Source organism: Trifolium pratense, linkage group LG2, assembly GCF_020283565.1.
Source record: "Trifolium pratense cultivar HEN17-A07 linkage group LG2, ARS_RC_1.1, whole genome shotgun sequence".
In the NCBI taxonomy this organism is placed as follows: Eukaryota; Viridiplantae; Streptophyta; class Magnoliopsida; order Fabales; family Fabaceae; genus Trifolium; species Trifolium pratense.
The window spans coordinates 22,326,769-22,344,378 of NC_060060.1; the positions used below are offsets into that span (position 1 = coordinate 22,326,769).

Sequence of the window (17,610 nt, forward strand, 5' to 3'; positions counted from 1 at the left end):
GCTTGTAAATTTAAGATAGTTATTTTAGATATTGCAGTCCACTATCTTGCTTGTTGAGCTGTCTAGTTAGTACTAGTAATTTTTTACGCATCAAACAAAGAGTGCATCATAAGACTATTTGCTCATTATGGTTCATGATGATACACTATCTTTAGCTATCTCACCACATTTAAGAGGCACTTTGGTAATGGTGAGCATGGATATGAAGCAATAAAATGGGACGTTGGATCCCGCGCGAATTGAATTGGGTCAGATCGAGTCAAATAAAACACAGTGGCCAGCCATAGTCATCGACCATAAATGGTTGTAATAAAAACTCTTGGAAAATGAATAAGTCTCCCATTAAACACGGTGAAAAGTTTGACCTTAACTAGTACTAGATCTAAATCAATAGTTGAAATAATAAAAACTTGTTGTTAAAGTTCGCGTAAATTGGGGCCGGTTGGGGAATTATTTCAACTCTCGGTAAAGATGTTACTTCATGCATTACAGCAACCTTCACATAATTCAATTGGTAGAGATACGTGCTACTAATATACATAGTAAAAAAAATACATATTATAAGTATAAAGAAGTGGAAAATCTAGAGTTCGAATTTATCCTTTTAAATTTAATAATGTTTCTAGTAGTTACTAAGTGAACCATTTTTGAAGGGCTTCTTCCTTTTTTAATCTTAATTACTACATTTTCATTTTTTTAATTGTTGTTTTAAGGTTATTTGCGCATGAAAATGGATTTCCTTACAACTTTTGATCAGGGCCGCTTTGAGTAAGGGCAACATGGTCATTCACTCAGGGCCTAAATAATAAGGGGGTCTCGAAATCAGTTTGTTAGATAATTTAGAAAATATTTAAGTATTAGTTAATTTTAAAAAATGGTGCAATTTAGATTATGGTCTAGTGGTTTTGTGATTTGTGTGAAATAATGTGCGTTTATGAGTTCGAGTCAGGGATTGGTTATTATACATAAGCTATCCTTATGCACCATGCATAAGTTACTTAGTGCACCCCCCAAATTACTTGTGCACCCCCCAAATTACTAGCACACCCCCAAATTTCTCATGCACCCCCCAAATTTCTCATGCACCCCCCAAATTACTTGTGCACCCCCAAATTTCTCATGCACCCCAAAAATTTCTCGCACACCCCCAATATGACTTTTGCCCCCCAATTTTATTTTTTTGGTCCCCTCCACATTTCTAGCCTAAACCATTTTGTTGTGGGAATGGTTTCAGAGATATGCACTCCAAAACCATTAAGTGTATAAGATGGTTTTAGAGTACAACCCTATAATTAGAATACAAACAATAATTGTGATTTGAAACCATTTAACCAACATAATGGTTTCCAGAATTTTTAAAACCATATAAACACACATAAAACCATTTTACAATACAAATGGTTTCAGTGTATAACTATCTGAAACCATTTAACCAACATAATGGTTTCCAGAATTTTTAAAACCATAAAAACACACATAAAACCATTTTACAATACAAATGGTTTCAGTGTATAACTATCTGAAACCATTTAACCAGCATAATGGTTTCCAGAATTTTTGAAACCATAAAAACACACATAAAACCATTTTACAATACAAATGGTTTTAGTGTATAACTATCTGAAACCATTTAACTGGTTTTAAATAATGATTATAATTGTACAAAAAAAAACAATTATGATTCTAATTATAGGTTGTACTTCAAAACCATCTTATGCACTTAATGGTTTTGGAGTGTATATTTTTGAAACCATTCCCACAGCAAAATGGTTTAGGCTTGAAATATGGGGGGTTAAAAAAAAATTGGGCGCACAAGTCATCTGGGGGGTGCGTGAAAAATTTTGGGGGGTGCGCTAGAAATTTGGGGGGTGCGCGAGAAATTGGGGGGTGCATGAGAAATTTGGGGGGTGCACGAGAAATTTGGGGGTGCGCGAGTAATTTGGGGGGTATGTGAGAAATTTGGGGGGTGTGAGATTAGGTGTGAGTGTGTGAGTTGAGATTGGCTAGGATTATTACATGTGGATGCTCAATCTAATGGATGTTATTGACTTATGTACCATGCATAAGGATTACACTTATGTATAATAACTTCTCCCTTCGAGTCATATCTAATACAATTTTTGTATTTTTTTTATGAAGGATTCAATTTTTAATAAACAACTATCTTTTGAAAAATAAAAAGGGCCTCAATTTTTAGTTTGCATTGAGTCTCAAAATGTGTCGAGGGGCCCTATTTTTTATCATCCAATTTTAAATTAATGGCTGGGATCTGCAATTTAATAGTATAATTAAATAGTTCAATCTAAAATTAATGGTTGAGATCAATACCTAGTATTTAAGGATGCATGTTAAGAAGACAAATACTCCATTCATTATCAATTATAAGCAAAAGCAAAAGTTAACTTTTCAGATTCATTAAATAATAAATATATCTGACTTATATTATAAATCAAATACATCAATTTTTAAATGAATCTATAAAGTACATTCAATCATTTAAAGTTTAATTTTTTAAAATATTATTTAATGCATATTGACTATTTTTAAGTAGCTTAACACGTGTCATTAAGACACGTGTTAACATGATCCTTTAAGATAAATTAGTAGTATTATCCGTTCGAAACAATACATGCATGAGAGGATCTAAGTCCTAGTTCGGAGGCTACTTTCCGCTCCGTATGTCATACTCCGTAATTGACAAGAAATCCAAGCAAATGATTAACTACATTCACAATGGTCCAATTGAAAGATCCAATTCATAACTCGGGTCGGATATATTATCAACACAAGTATTATTGTCTACTTGGTAGATATGGACCACATAGGTATTCCAAGACATAGAGGTGAAGGATATTAATTAGACAACACAAGGACATGGTTCTGGTGGATAAGGTTCATAATAACTTGAAACTAAAAATCGAAAATTTGTTTATAATTAGGAGAAGAAAAATGCTAAACAGTGTCCCCGGGGCATTGTTTAAGGAAGCAAATATAGTAATATGACATTAAATTTTGTGCAGTCAACGCCTCGAAACTCTAAAAAGTATTATTTTCAATTTAAAAATTTCCTTTTTTGGTTTCCTTAACCAGTGCCCCTGGGACACCGGTTAGCATAACCCTTAGGAGAATGTTAACTTGTGCCCTTAAGGCACATGTTAAGAAGATAAATGTGGAAAGTATTTATTGAACTTGTGTTGTATTCAATTCTCTAAACATTAATTCTTTGTATCATTAAATGTTATATTTCTATTTTTAGGTAGCTTAACATGTGCCTAGGGTTGGGAACAGGCCAGGCCAGACCTTGATAGGCCTGAGCCTGGCCAAACGATTTTTCTTCAGGACTGAGCCTGGCCTGCGGCCTATCAAATGTTATTTTTTTTGGCCTGACCTGAGGCTTTTAAAAGCCTGGCCTGACCTTGTAGCCTATTTAAAAGCATGTGTTATATTAAAGTTTCTCTATATATAGTCTTTTTAAATAGGCTAAACAGGCCTTAAAAAGTTCACATTTAAATTTTTATAATTTCTACAACATTAAGAAAAAGCTAATAATATGATTAGCACAATAATTAAAAACTAATAAAATAACAAATACGATTACGACAAAGTCGCCATAATACAAATTGTTTGCTAAGTGTAGTCAGCAACAAGCCAACAACCAAAATATATGATGAGTTGCTACTTGCTCGAGAGAATGAGAGATGGAATGGAGGTAGGGTTTCTATTTTTAATTTATATGCGTGAAATATAAAAACAAATATATTTTCTCTGTTTTGTTAAAAAAAAAAACTCTGATATTTTGTATTTATATTATAAGATATAAATAATTATTATTATAAACAGACCGGCCTATCAGGCTTCATAGGCCTTTTTAGAAGCATAAGTCTGGTCTATTTATGTAAACAGGCCGTTTTCAAAGCCTAAGCCTGACATTTTTAATAACCAGGTCAGGCTTATACAGGCCAGGCCGAATGCCCCTGTAGGCCGCCTGGCCTATTCCCAACCCTACATGTGCCCTTAGTGCACAAGTTAACATGACCCTTATAATTAATGTCAGATGGAGTATTGATCTTACCTAATCAGAAAGGACGATCGTGTTTGGCGTTGCTCCGCTGCGAACCTCGGTGGAATGAGAGGGGGTTGTGTACATGCAGTTGCTCCGACGCTCAAGTCAGTGATTTGGGTGAAGCAATGGTTTTCAGAGTAAAAGATAATGTACCTTGTATTGTTGAGAGAATGTTGTTTATATAGCCTTCAGCGCTGGGCCAAGACCCTTGATGACATTAATGATCATCAAGTGGATGCCGGAAAACAACTAGAAAAGTCATGATGTGCAGTTATTGTCGTTCCGATGACCGGCCGTTACAACTCGTCGAGCGTTGTGACCGTTTGACTCGTAGGGATTGTTTCATGGGCTGCTCCCCATTGGGCCTTGCTCGACGGCCCAGTTTGCAATTCCTCAGCAGTTGGGTTTCTAGGCCGAGTCAGAACAAATATAATATTGGGTAAATAGTGTTATACCCCCTGCAAAATAGACGAGTTTTGCGTTACCCCCCCTGCAAAATATTTTTTTGAGATTACCCCCCTGCAATGTCAAGATTCTTTGCGTTACCCCCCTAGCTTAACAAGTGGGCATATGACATGGAAGAATCTTGACGTGGCATGACACGTGGAAATTAATTTATTTTTTATTTATTTTTAATTGCCAACTCATTAATTAATGTGGGGTTTTAATTAAAAAAATGAAAAAAAAAAAAACTTAAAAGTTGTTATATTTTTATGAACTTACTTAAAAGAAAGTTTTGTTTTTTTTTTTTGACTAAAAGTTGTTATTATATATAAGAATTTTTTTTATATATATAATAACAACTTTTAGTCAAAAAAAAAAAACAAAACTTTCTTTTAAGTAAGTTCATAAAAATATAACAACTTTTAAGTTTTTTTTTTTTCATTTTTTTAATTAAAACCCCACATTAATTAATGAGTTGGCAATTAAAAATAAATAAAAAATAAATTAATTTCCACGTGTCATGCCACGTCAAGATTCTTCCATGTCATATGCCCACTTGTTAAGCCAGGGGGGTAACGCAAAGAATCTTGACATTGCAGGGGGTAATCTCAAAAAAATATTTTGCAGGGGGTAACGCAAAACTCGCCTATTTTGTAGGGGGTATAACACTATTTACCCTATAATATTTAACAAAAACTATTAAAATGCTGAGTCAGAGAAAGTAACACTATTATTAAAAAAAACTTGACTTAACTACTATTAAAATTTATACACGAGCAATTTGTATAGGTAAAATCCACATCCTCAGATGTGACTTTATTGTGAATTTTGTGATGCTCGAAAAACAATGTCCTTGTGACAATGAACTATCTCATTCTCATACAGCAATTACTAACTACATCGTACAATTCCCTTCTCATAGGAAAACCGGCATTATCAACTTGATTGATACTTGCCATTCAAAAAAAAAAAAGAGTTGATTAAGTTATATGTTACTTACCTGGTCCCCATTGATTAGGTGAAAGTACACAAGGACATTTTAAGGAGATTCAATAGTGCTCAATATTAGTAAAATCTAGAGCAATTTTTCTATGCGTACAAACCCAAATTAATTATATTATATTAGGATGCATACATGATGACTTTACGTCATTACTATTTTTTTTTAAGCAAATGCAAGCAAACAAGTAGGTTTTTACCATGTTTTTAGCACTTAAATAAGAAGAAATTGCATGAAATATGAGATAACATGATCACAAGAAAAGATGAAAAAAAAAAGCCTGATTTCTGCCTCCTGCGCCCAGCTTAGGGGCAGCTTAGCCCAACTTGAAAAACTGAAGAGTTGCTCGCTGCCATCTGCGCCCAGCTTGGGCAGAATCAAACCTGGCTCAGCACGAAAACTGCACTATATCCACAACATTTTCTAATTTTAGGGTTACGAAATTTTGGATCAAGAACTGCTTTTTTACGGTGATTTCAGAAGATCAAAGAGGCACTCAAGCAAAGATTCAAGTGTGGAAACACATCTAAACCCTTCTTGTAATGATGATTTCTTTCACTCATGTTGATGTAATTTCTTATTTGAACATGTTTGGCTAAATCCTTAAAATTGGTCCTTAAGTGATTCTAATTTCAATTTATCTTGAACCATGTGATTCTCATTTGATATGTTAATGAATTACGAAGTTAGTTTCTCTCAATTATTCTTTGTGTGCAATGCTTTACATGATCTGATCAATTATGTGATGATTTCAATTATTTGTTTTACTATGAAAATAGGAATGAATCATCAATCTAGGAATAATTGATCAATTGACTTTCACTTAAGATATTTTGGATTGTTAATTGAGATTTCAAGATTAAAGTTTATACTCCTCACTTGATCACCGATCATCCTAAGAAATTAGGGATTAATGATCAAGGGAGAGGATTATGTTACCAAGACATTGAGCATAATCAATTGTGTTTTAATCTGATCATGAAACTAAATTGAGTTATTCGTTAACATACATAAAATTACCGAGATAAATTGTTATTAGATGAACCGAAAAGGATCGATCGCTTTTCGTTTATTACTTTGAATCCTAAAGTATTTCCAAATTTTATGATTATAAACTTCAAACAAAGTAAACCCCCCCCCCCCCCCCCCCCCCCCCCCCCCCCCCTTTTTATCATTATGTCAATTTTCTTGAGTATATTTTCAATTTGCTTTTAAATTACAACAATCCCCGAAGAGAAAACGATTTTATTATACTATTTGACGACTATTTAGTACACTTGCTAAATTTTTATTAATACACCAATGAGAAAAATCTAAAAATGGGAAATATTAAACAGTGTTCTAGAGCAATGGTTAAAGAAATAAAAATAGTAATATAATTTTGAATGGAATGTATTTAATATGGATTAGCAGCGCAACTTATTGTTTGTTTGTTTTTCACTCATGTGTAATTATTTGGAATATATATTCTTTTAAAAAAAATTGTACTTAAAACTTTTGCTTTTGTTTCTTTAACTATTACTCTGAAGCATAGTTTAGCACGACGATCTTTAAAGATAAATAATTTATTCACATCATTTAATATTAATCAATCATTTTTTTTAAGAAGCCAAAAGAAAATATATTAGAAATATATTAAGCATAAGGTATGCCTATATATATATATATATATATATATATATATATATATATATATATATATATATATCAAGGTTCACAAAACATAACACGGAGCAAAAGAAATGATCACAACACACCCCCACATTATCCCAGATGGACACCTAAACAAATCAAGGGATTAATCCACCACAAATTCAAATAAAAAATAATTTTTTTTACGAGATTTCAAGTTTCAACCACCACCAAGATATCGTTTATAAGAAACACCTCCATGCGACTTTTGTTTGCGCAAAAAGCCTACTATTTCTCTCTTTCTAAATACTCCAGCTGCTAGCCAAACAAATAACTTGAATACCAGTTCACATATCTTTGCCAAATGTAAACGATTCCAAAATTGCACAATATGTTCACCTGCAACATTCGAACAAGGACCAAAAACGCCAACCCACTGCGGAGTTTTGCTCCAGAGAGATTAAGAGAAATTACAATAAAAAAAAAGTGATTACAGGATTCAAAAACACTATAATCACATGTACACATGATCGGATCCGCAACAACCAAGCCACGTCTCACTAAATTGCCCTTTGACGGTAACCTATTAATCAATAATTTTTAAAAAAAAAATTATTAATCAATCATTTTAGTTTTAAACTTTTAAAATTATGTTTATGTACCCAACCCTATTTAATTTAGGGTTATCTCTATGTAACTATTGCTCTAAAATCTAAATATCCTACACTGGCCAAATTTCTGCCAACAAAAATATAAGTTAAAAAAAGTTGCTAATTTCTCTCTTGATGTACACAACCGTGTTTTTGTTGAGGTTTGAGTTTCCTCCATTTGTTATGTCTCATTTAATTTATTCTTCATTTAGAGAGATAGACACAAGTGAAAATTAGTGGAGTCCACAAATTTGTGGAACCCACTTTTAATGGGTCTCTTGCGGTTGTTTCAGCTGCTCGCTACCCTTTTGATTTATTAATGTAAATGTACTACTCCAGTTTGAAATTCGATTTATTTTATCTAAAATTTGACTCAAATTATTTATCTTTTTCTAATAATTTTTTCTTGCATTTCAATTTACTAACTACTATTAATAAAAGTATTTTAATAAATTTGTACAAAAAAAAAGTATTTTAATAAATAAACTCATTTCATTATTTAAATTAGTATAATTAATCTTTCTTTAAGAGCATCTACAATGAAAGGGGAGTAAATATTTACTTATTTAAATTGAAAGTTGAAAGTTGATGGAGACAGTTTGAAAGAAGATGGCCCCATAGTATTATTAAAAACAATGATGATAAATGAAATTTTGAAATTTGTCTCACTAATTAATTAACTTTCATAAAAAAGGAACTCTGAAAAAAAGGAAGAAAAATAAACTCACCTTGAAACATATCTAAAAAATTTATTCATATATCCAACACCTATCATTAAACCCACAACTTTATAGGACCCATATTTTTAATCATTTCTCCCAAAAATTAGTACTCCTACAAACATCATATGAATGTAGCAAATGTCAATGTCACATATAATAGTGCATGCACAGAGTTTTTGTTCATTCAAACTCACTCATTCACTCACATTTGGATTGACTCCACTCCCTTACACACGTTATACGAACATAATTAATATTCTCTTATAAGAATTGTAAAATATCTGTCTAGAAAGATTATTATATTTGATTTATAACTTTAATTTTTTAATTATGCTCTATATATCCTTAATATAGTTTATATTAACAGTCATAATAATTTGAAAAAATATTTGGAAGTGAAAACAATTATCATCTATGAGCTAGTTTTGTAGGGTTATGTTAAACTTAATTCAAATTTTAAAATGATATTATTATGTTATATGTAAATTTATCTAGAAAAGGCAATATCATTTTCGAAAAATATTTTGAAGTTTCAAAATAATACTAGGATAAGCGTCAAATTTTGAATATAAGACACTTTCAAAGATTTCTTAGAAGGGTGATAAATGTTTATTTTATATTCCAAATTTTAAGTTCAAAGTTAGGATGGTTTTTGAAGACATGACCTGACCGACAAATCGTGTGACATACATGCATGCATGATTTGAATATTTATAGAGTCCTTCTCCACTCTATAAATAGAAATGTTATAGACATCAGATTTAGGGAGTTCATTTCTAAAAGAGAAAACATTACCTAAATAGAAAAATATTTGCATGCTACCACATAAAATATACAAGGATACAATTTTGATGTGGGTACATATAATTATCAATTGATGTATAAAAACTCAACATTTACAGTAATGCAATTTACGATTTTCGCAAAATTTACATTTCATAGTACCTAGATTAAAAGATATATCAAAAAGACATCAAACTTACAATTTTGGATAATCGCGTAAACTTATTAACTAATTAAGTTATATATAGAATCGGAAGAAATAAGCTCCGATCATAAAATTTTATGTGTAGATTTTCAATATCTTATAATTTTGTCAAATGAAATGATTGTGTTGTGTAGATGAAGATACTTTTATATGAGTGCGTGAAACGACGTCAGATAAACTCCAAAACAACACAGTGAATACCAACAACAACGTAGAAATAAATAATATGAAATGGTCCACAATCTCCACCACCATGTTTATGTTTATGTTTATTTCACACACGTTTACCCAATACTGTTTTTCCACGTGTCATTTCTTAGTGGGACCTCTTTTGGTGCTTATATTGCTGCCAACTATGACAAACAAAAACAACAACTGCCGTCACTGTTTTTCAATGTTTTTTGTGTTCCTTGTTTTTCTTATTTTCCTTAAAAATCCAAATTTGACTTGTTATTTTTTTTGGGTGTCATTTTTTGGGGATTTTTCAATTTTCGGGAACTTGATTTTTTGTCAATATTTTAAAAATAGAAAAGGTGATGAAAGTTATTAAACATTTCGATTGGGATTCAATTAATTTCAAAGTTGATCTATTTTAAGACTTAAGATATACTACTACTTCCATCTCCAAATAGTGTATGTGTTTATATTTTAAAATATTTTTTTGTCTCTTTGTTCTTAGACTCTTCTATAGATTATTTATTCATAACATATCTTGTGCCACGAGTAGTTTTATATTTATATAATATTTCACTTTTTAAAAAAAAATGAATTTAATCAATTCAATCACAACCGAGTCAAATGATAAATTAATGAATATGGATAAAAAAATAAATAAGAATGTAACATAGATTATTAGAAAGAACGCAGAAATACCTCTCAAGTATGTACAATAAAAAATTGTATAAATGTTTGATATGTTAACCATAGATTTGTGTAAAAAAGAAAAATATCATAGATTTAAATTTGCAATTCTCTGTCCGGTGAGCATAGTTTAATGGACGGAGGGATATTGGAAATTCAACCCTGATACTTTCACTTATTTATCTTTAAAAAATAGAATTCTAGTCATTAAACTAGTTGATAAAAAAAAATCTACAATTCTATCACAGCTAATCTTTATAAAGCAATAAAATCAAAAAATTAAACCCATTAAATCAACAAAAATTTAATCTCAATTCATATAAGTTAATGGTTCAGTGCTAAGTGAAATCTTTGTCCTTGTAATCATAATCCTAATCCTAATCCAATTGATAAAAGATATTGTATTATATCGTTCAACCCTCATACTTAAAAAAAATGGAGATCAAAATACATGTCTTATTTAACATGTATGCTAATATTGTTAAGTTGAATATTTTTATTTGAATTTGAATTCAAAATTTCACAATTTTATTTAAATTTTAATTAATAGCGTTTGTCAATTCGATTGTAGATAAAAAAAATAAAAATCAAACTATAATATGAGAAATGGAGAATTAGGCAATTTTTTTTTCTTTTTTTTTTGGTCAAATAAACTAGTGGCTATAAATTCTACTTTAAAGATGAATAAGTGGAGTGTGCATGAATTCGAACACCAATCCTGCATAATATATGTATTTTCCTACCAACTGAATTAATCTCTCAGGGAAGTCAATTTTCCTTTTTTTTTTTTTGTGGTCAATTTTCATTTTTAACTTAACCGGTTTGGTAAGATATTTATTATATCTTGTAGCTTATACTTATTTAATTAATTTGATTATGATGAGGGCGAGAGAAAGTTGGAGTCTTTTTTATAACTTCAACAAATACAAATAAAAGGTGGCTTCAACTTTCACAAGCTCTCTTTTATATATATTTTATAAATCATTTTTATCTTTTGTTTTTGTCTATTCTATTTTATTCACTTTCAGCTTCTGTTCTGTTCTTTCTTTCTTTCATATCATTGATTCTATGTGACAGAACTTTCTAGTATATATTGCTATTGTTGGTGAAGAAGGATCTGAATCAAAGGTTAATATGGGAGCATGTGTGTCAACTCAACAAGGTGGTTGTGTTGGTGGAAGGTTCAATTCTTCTAAGAAGAAAAATAGAAAAAGAAGAAGAATTGTTGGATTAAAGAGAAGAGTTTCTTCTAAGCTTTCATCATCTTTGGATAATAATCAACTTGATTTGCCAAGTTTGCCTCAACATTCATTTTCCAACCCAACTTTTCAAGGTTGCTTTTTAATTTTTTTTTTTGTTCTTTTGGTTTTGTGTTTTGGCTTGATTTTTTTATAGAAATGATTTTTTTTAGTATAAGTTTTTATGAAGTTGGTTTTGTTTTAGTTTTGTAATGAAATTTGTTGATTGTGTGTTGTTGGAATTGGAATTTAAATTGGTGTTCATTTAAGTGCATGTTTGAATTGGCTCGACGTGACATCGTCAGAATCACAGTGAGTCACCGTGATTTTGGCAAAAAGTTAAACGGCGAACCCAAACATACATTAAGAGGTCCTTTTACTTTTTTGAGTTTTTCAATTATTTTGATGTTTTTTTGAGGTGGTTGAAAGTTGTTGAAATTTGAAGTAAAGAAAAAGTTTGATGCTAAGCAATTACTTTAGGAGGATGATAGAAAAAATGTTAATGATTGGTGTAAATTACATTTTTCTTTTTTTTTCACTTAGCATTGTCAATATTAGTGCTTAGTTTATTTTTCTTGAAATTCTAGTTGAATTTTATATGAACTTTTTTGCATTTGTGGCTGCAGGAAATATTGAAGAGGCATGGTTCGATTCGGTTACAATGTTTGATTCCGACTGCGATGATGATTACCAGAGTGTTCCTGATGGTATGGTTTTAAACATTTTCAGAATTTCGATAATCAAACATTTTTATTGATCTGACGGTTATGATTGATTGACAGTGTAAAGAATCATTACATAGTAAATAGTGTATGAGTTAAATCTATAAACTAAATCGTTAAGTACAATCGATATACGCAGATGTTCTATCTCCGAATAGAATTGAAGGCGGATCTGTATCAAGTTTTCCGTCTTCAAGAGAGGCTACCAACCATAGAGTTTCAACTGATCAAGTGCAGAAACCGATTATTTCCGAGGCTGCAAGAAGTTCAGATGTTCAACATTTTGGTGTAGATGGAAATATAATTGAAGTAAATGAACCTGTGTTCCTCGACGACATTTCCTCAGTTGATGCAAATTCTAATAAGGACGAAGGAATTTTGGACAACTGCGGCATTCTTCCAAACAATTGTCTACCATGTCTCGCATCTACCATTCCTTCTCTCGAAAAAAGAAGATCATGTTCAAGTCCTCCTAATTCAAAGAAAAAGGCTCTTCCAAAACTATCTACTCGATGTGAGTTCGAATTCTTGACACAACATTCTTTTATCTTAATTCTTTTCATATATAATGTAGAATTAATTAATTCTTCTTTTTGCTCCTTTTTATGGTTTTCAGTTTCATCGAAAACACTTCTGCAAAGACCAATTGCAGGTTCTCAAGTACCATTTTGTCCAATTGACAAGAAAATGCTCGATTGTTGGTCACACATTGAACCGGGAAGTTTCAAAGTCCGAGGCGTAAATTATTTCAAGTAAGATTTAGATTCTGTCCGTAATTTTTTTTACGATTAAGAATTGAACTCGGTATTTCAGGGTTTACAACACTCACGCACACTGAACACCAACACTGACCTGTCATTAACACTAGACCTTGACGGTCGTTTTTTGTAATTTGTTTCGGAATGCATACAAGTTAAAATAAATGCATAATAAGTTTAAACAACACGATCCGTCGAAATCATGTTTTTGCATACATATTCATAGACAAAATAATGTTGATTTAGCTTTTGTTCTTTATGACAGGGACAGAAAGAAGGAGTTTGCTCCTAACTATTCTGCATATTATCCATTTGGTGTTGATGTTTTCTTATCTCCACGAAAAGTGGACCATATAGCTCGGTTTGTCGAACTACCTTCTGTTAGTTCCTCTGCCAAATTTCCACCAATTCTTGTTGTAAATGTTCAGGTACTCCTACTTTGCTTAAACTTAGTCTTTTTTCCACAAACATATTGTTTTTGCATATTCTCATACTCTTTGATTTGCGGTTTTCAGATTCCGCTTTACCCTACGACACTTTTTCAAGCTGAAACTGATGGTGAAGGAGCGAGCTTCGTTTTGTACTTTAAACTTTCGGAAAGTTACGCCAAGGAACTTCCTCTACATTTTCAAGAAAACATCAGAGTAAGTGATTCCTCGTGTCTCAATTCAGTGTTTGATAAAGTATCACCACTACATCTCGTTTAAAATGCTATAGTTCTGTTTTCTCTCAGTCGTCGCCCTGTTAAGTTCTTTAAGATGATTTCTTACATTGTAAGTCTTTTTACAGAAATTGATGGACGATGAAGTTGAAAAGGTAAAGGGTTTTCCGGTAGACACAATTGCGCCCTTTCGAGAACGGTTAAAAATACTAGGCCGTGTTGGCAATATCGAAGACCTTCATTTAAGCGCAGCTGAAAGGAAACTCATGCAGGCTTACAATGAGAAACCTGTTCTTTCACGTCCGCAACACGAGTTTTACTCGGTATGTCTCATCCACTCAAATTAAACTTTCATTAATGTTTTTCAATAAATTTTCCAGCCTAACCTTATGATGAACAATCAATATCTAATGTGACAGTACATTTTACATTAATAATCCTGTTCCTGTCCACATTTTTGTAATTCTGTAATTAGTTTAGTACTGCCATGATAGTTTTTGAATGTTTAGAGTTAATCTAGAAGTTAAACTCTCAAATGGACATCAATTTAAGAAAGACATAAATGTATGTCATTAAACTAAGCCTATCTTTAGTATTACGGTCCGTATGTCAGAATCATGGTATCCGCCGTGATTTTACGGAAACTACAGAGTGTAGTTTTTAAAAAATCACGGTGATCACCGTGATTTTGGCATATCCACCGTATTGCCAACATACACTAAATGTTAAGCTTTTTTGATGATTTTGTATAACTCTTTGATTACATTTTTATGGATTAATATGGTGGTACCTTTATATATTTGGCCCACTATTTAAAGTGGTGTCATTTCACAATAAAACATGTATAGTACTTTACTTTGTGACCTTTCTTTCAAATATGTTACTATATCTTATATTTTATATTTTTAAATTGTAGGGAGAAAATTACTTTGAGATTGATATAGATATGCATAGATTTGGTTATATCTCAAGGAAAGGGTTTGAAGCATTCATGGATAGATTAAAAATCTGCACTTTAGATATTGGCCTTACAATTCAGGCAAGTAGTTTTCTCTTATGACAGAAATTAAATTTATTTTATCTTATGCTTATACTAATTATTTATCATATAATATATTCAGGGGAACAAAGTTGAGGAGCTGCCAGAACAAGTTTTATGTTGTATTAGGTTAAATGGCATTGACCACTTGAATTACCAACAACTAGGGTTAACTCAAGATCCACCACTCTAATATTATAATTGCAAAAGCATTTGCATGTCTTGGAATTAATGATTAATAATGGTAATTTCAAGATGAGTTTTCAATGCAATCCTCTCTCTCCAGCTCTTTTCTTTTTTTAAATTGGATTTGGATTTCTCCAATAAGAGATTTCATGCATTTACGCAATCAGTAACTCAAAATTGATTCAACAACTCTGAGCTGCTGATTGCGTGAATGTGATATGAATTTGTGTTAGTATAGGTTTTCAACTATGCAATTTTCTCTAGTTATTTTGTTAATGTGAATTTGGGTTCCGTATGCTAAGATATTCAATACATTCATACAATCAGTAACTCAAAATTGATTAAACGACGACTCCGAACGAGTGGTTATTTGAATTGAGAGAATATCTTATTAGAATAGGTTACAAACTTACAATCTATGTAGCACCGCGACTTCAAATAAAATGTATCTACCGCCTAATATTCAACATGTGTCGGTGTCAGAGTTATATCCAAGTGTTTGTGTCGATATTTTATAGGTTAGGACAACTTGTCACAAACAATTATTGAAGCAACGTGCGTGTGATGATGGGATGGGAACTGTGTTTGTGTCTAATGAGAGTGGCAGTGCAAGCCACAAGTCAAAGGAGGGGTCAAGTGGCATAAGAAAGGAAACATGGACCTACTCATTCATGCTTATATAAATTGCAAAATGAGAGAGGGTCCATATACAACACTAAGGAAATTGCTTCATTATTTAAATGAAAAATTTATTATTATTATTGGTAAAGAAACAAAGATAAAGAGACAAATTCAAAAAAGTATAAGCTCTGAAAACAATGTCCTTTTTTGTGTAATAAAATGTCCTTTTTCTGTTTATTTTTTTATGGAGGTGAATTTTTATTGTACAACCTATACTCCTAACAAGTTGAACGTGTGCATAGTGATTGAATTGAAAGCAACCAATAATAGAATCTTAGTGTTGTGTCACAGGTTTTGCCTGCCGTGCAAAATTATGAGATTGATTTGATTCATCCTTTCCTTCTTTGAGTAATGCAAAATTGTAGTAGTACAGTATTCAATTAAAAAGTTACATAAATAGATGATAATAATTTAATTTATAAGATATATACATGATTTTTATTGGGGAAAACTCAAGTATCATATAAAACAAAGGTAAAGTTTAACAAGAATTTATAAAATGTGGCATTTCTCATCTTACAAATCGATAAATGCATGCATTATTATGTAATGATAGAGATACTCTTAAGATTCAATATCCGTGCTTTTTTAGTTAGGTCGACAAATGTATGGATTATTATGTAAAGATATACACTTAGTATGTGAAATTCATTGAAGCTCGATTGTAGAATATTTGGATTTCCCGATAAATATATAGTTCCTTCCCGTATTTAAGTGCGAGTGTTATGAGTTTTACATTGAGTGGATAAGAAAGCTTGTGGTTTTTCATTTATGAGGCTCTTTCGTTTAATGATTAGTCTTTTAGATCATATTAGACTCTCTTCATCAAATAATAATAGATGAATGAAGTCGTCAAAGACAAAATAAGAAATACCATCAAGATAGTGTTATTTGAGTGAAAGTTGTTGCGAACATCGACTCTTAAAGGAACCAACAATGATATGAGTTCTATATTGAAAGGGCTTAAATCTTAGCTATGAGTTTTGTGCAAAATAACTAAGCTTGATTTGGTGGCTAATGTGAAAGAGTTAAAAAGTATAACGATAAAAAGTTCAAGAGTTTTATCCTTACTCTCATCACAATACTAACATATATTGTGCATTTTTCATCAAAATATTCACTACACTGGAACAAAGTAACTGAAAGGGTAACGGTGCAACAAGTTTTTGTAACGGATGATATAATTGAAAGGGTAACAGTGTAACAAGTTTAGAAACTTAAAAAACTTATTTGTTACCTAAAAAACTTATAAAGAAGCCTAAATATATTTTGCTTATTAATTTACAAACAACTTGTTACACAATAAACAATCTTTATCAAGTCAGTACCAATATAACATTCTTATATGTTGCTTTACCAAACTGAAGGTGGCTTTTAGTTATTGAATGCTTTCTAGCTTGCAATTGAAAATTAGGCTCTTAAGAATGTTGACTAGCTTAGACTTCATTTTCACAAATATAGTCCACACACTTCGTTCAAAGATAACAACAAATGGTGTTGCTTGTAAGATCTAAATTTTCCCTTTTAATTACGATTAATCCTATAGTGGTGAGGATTAGTTTTTGTGCACACTTGGAATTTTCTTTTTTGCAAAAGTTTGCCAACTTAAGGAATTAATCCTATGTAAACATTTTTACAAGATTCCAAGGAATTTCATCATTATATATATATATGTAGTATTTTACTTTGCTTTTTTTTTTCTTGAGCTTTTACTTTGCATGTCTAGCTCATTTAATTTAGATAAATGTTAAATAGTGCTCCAGGGGTATTCTAAGAAAATAATTCTTTCTATACGTAACTCTGCTAAGTAGAAATGTTCATTGCATGTATAGGGTTTTTTTGGTGTCTAACAAGAAAAATTACAAAGTAAATATGTTCAAGATTATAGAAAATCAAAGCAACTCATGAACCGTAAGGAATTTCTAAACAAATTAAGGGATGAACCCACCATATATTCTCAAAGCA

General features: G+C 31.3%; 1 protein-coding gene across 1 annotated transcript; it reads left to right on the plus strand.

The window, feature by feature from the left end:
- The first annotated feature begins 11,227 nt into the window (after positions 1 to 11,227).
- Positions 11,228 to 15,050, plus strand: LOC123908855. The gene is made up of 10 exons (XM_045959581.1): positions 11,228 to 11,296; positions 11,438 to 11,693; positions 12,225 to 12,305; positions 12,460 to 12,834; positions 12,937 to 13,072; positions 13,344 to 13,506; positions 13,594 to 13,722; positions 13,868 to 14,062; positions 14,656 to 14,778; positions 14,861 to 15,050. The coding sequence occupies exons 2-10, from the start codon at positions 11,495 to 11,497 to the stop codon at positions 14,969 to 14,971; spliced, it is 1,512 nt and encodes a 503-aa protein (XP_045815537.1). The 5' UTR covers positions 11,228 to 11,296; positions 11,438 to 11,494; the 3' UTR covers positions 14,972 to 15,050.
- Positions 15,051 to 17,610: the final 2,560 nt, after the last annotated feature.

Excerpts from the sequence above, each read along its gene's own strand:
- LOC123908855 (XM_045959581.1), top strand. The coding sequence starts at position 11,495 with ATGGGAGCATGTGTGTCAACTCAACAAGGTGGTTGTGTTGGTGGAAGG. Across the intron at positions 12,835-12,936 it reads TCCAAAACTATCTACTCGAT|TTTCATCGAAAACACTTCTG; the intron begins GTGAGTTCGAAT and ends TATGGTTTTCAG. Across the intron at positions 13,507-13,593 it reads TTCTTGTTGTAAATGTTCAG|ATTCCGCTTTACCCTACGAC; the intron begins GTACTCCTACTT and ends TGCGGTTTTCAG.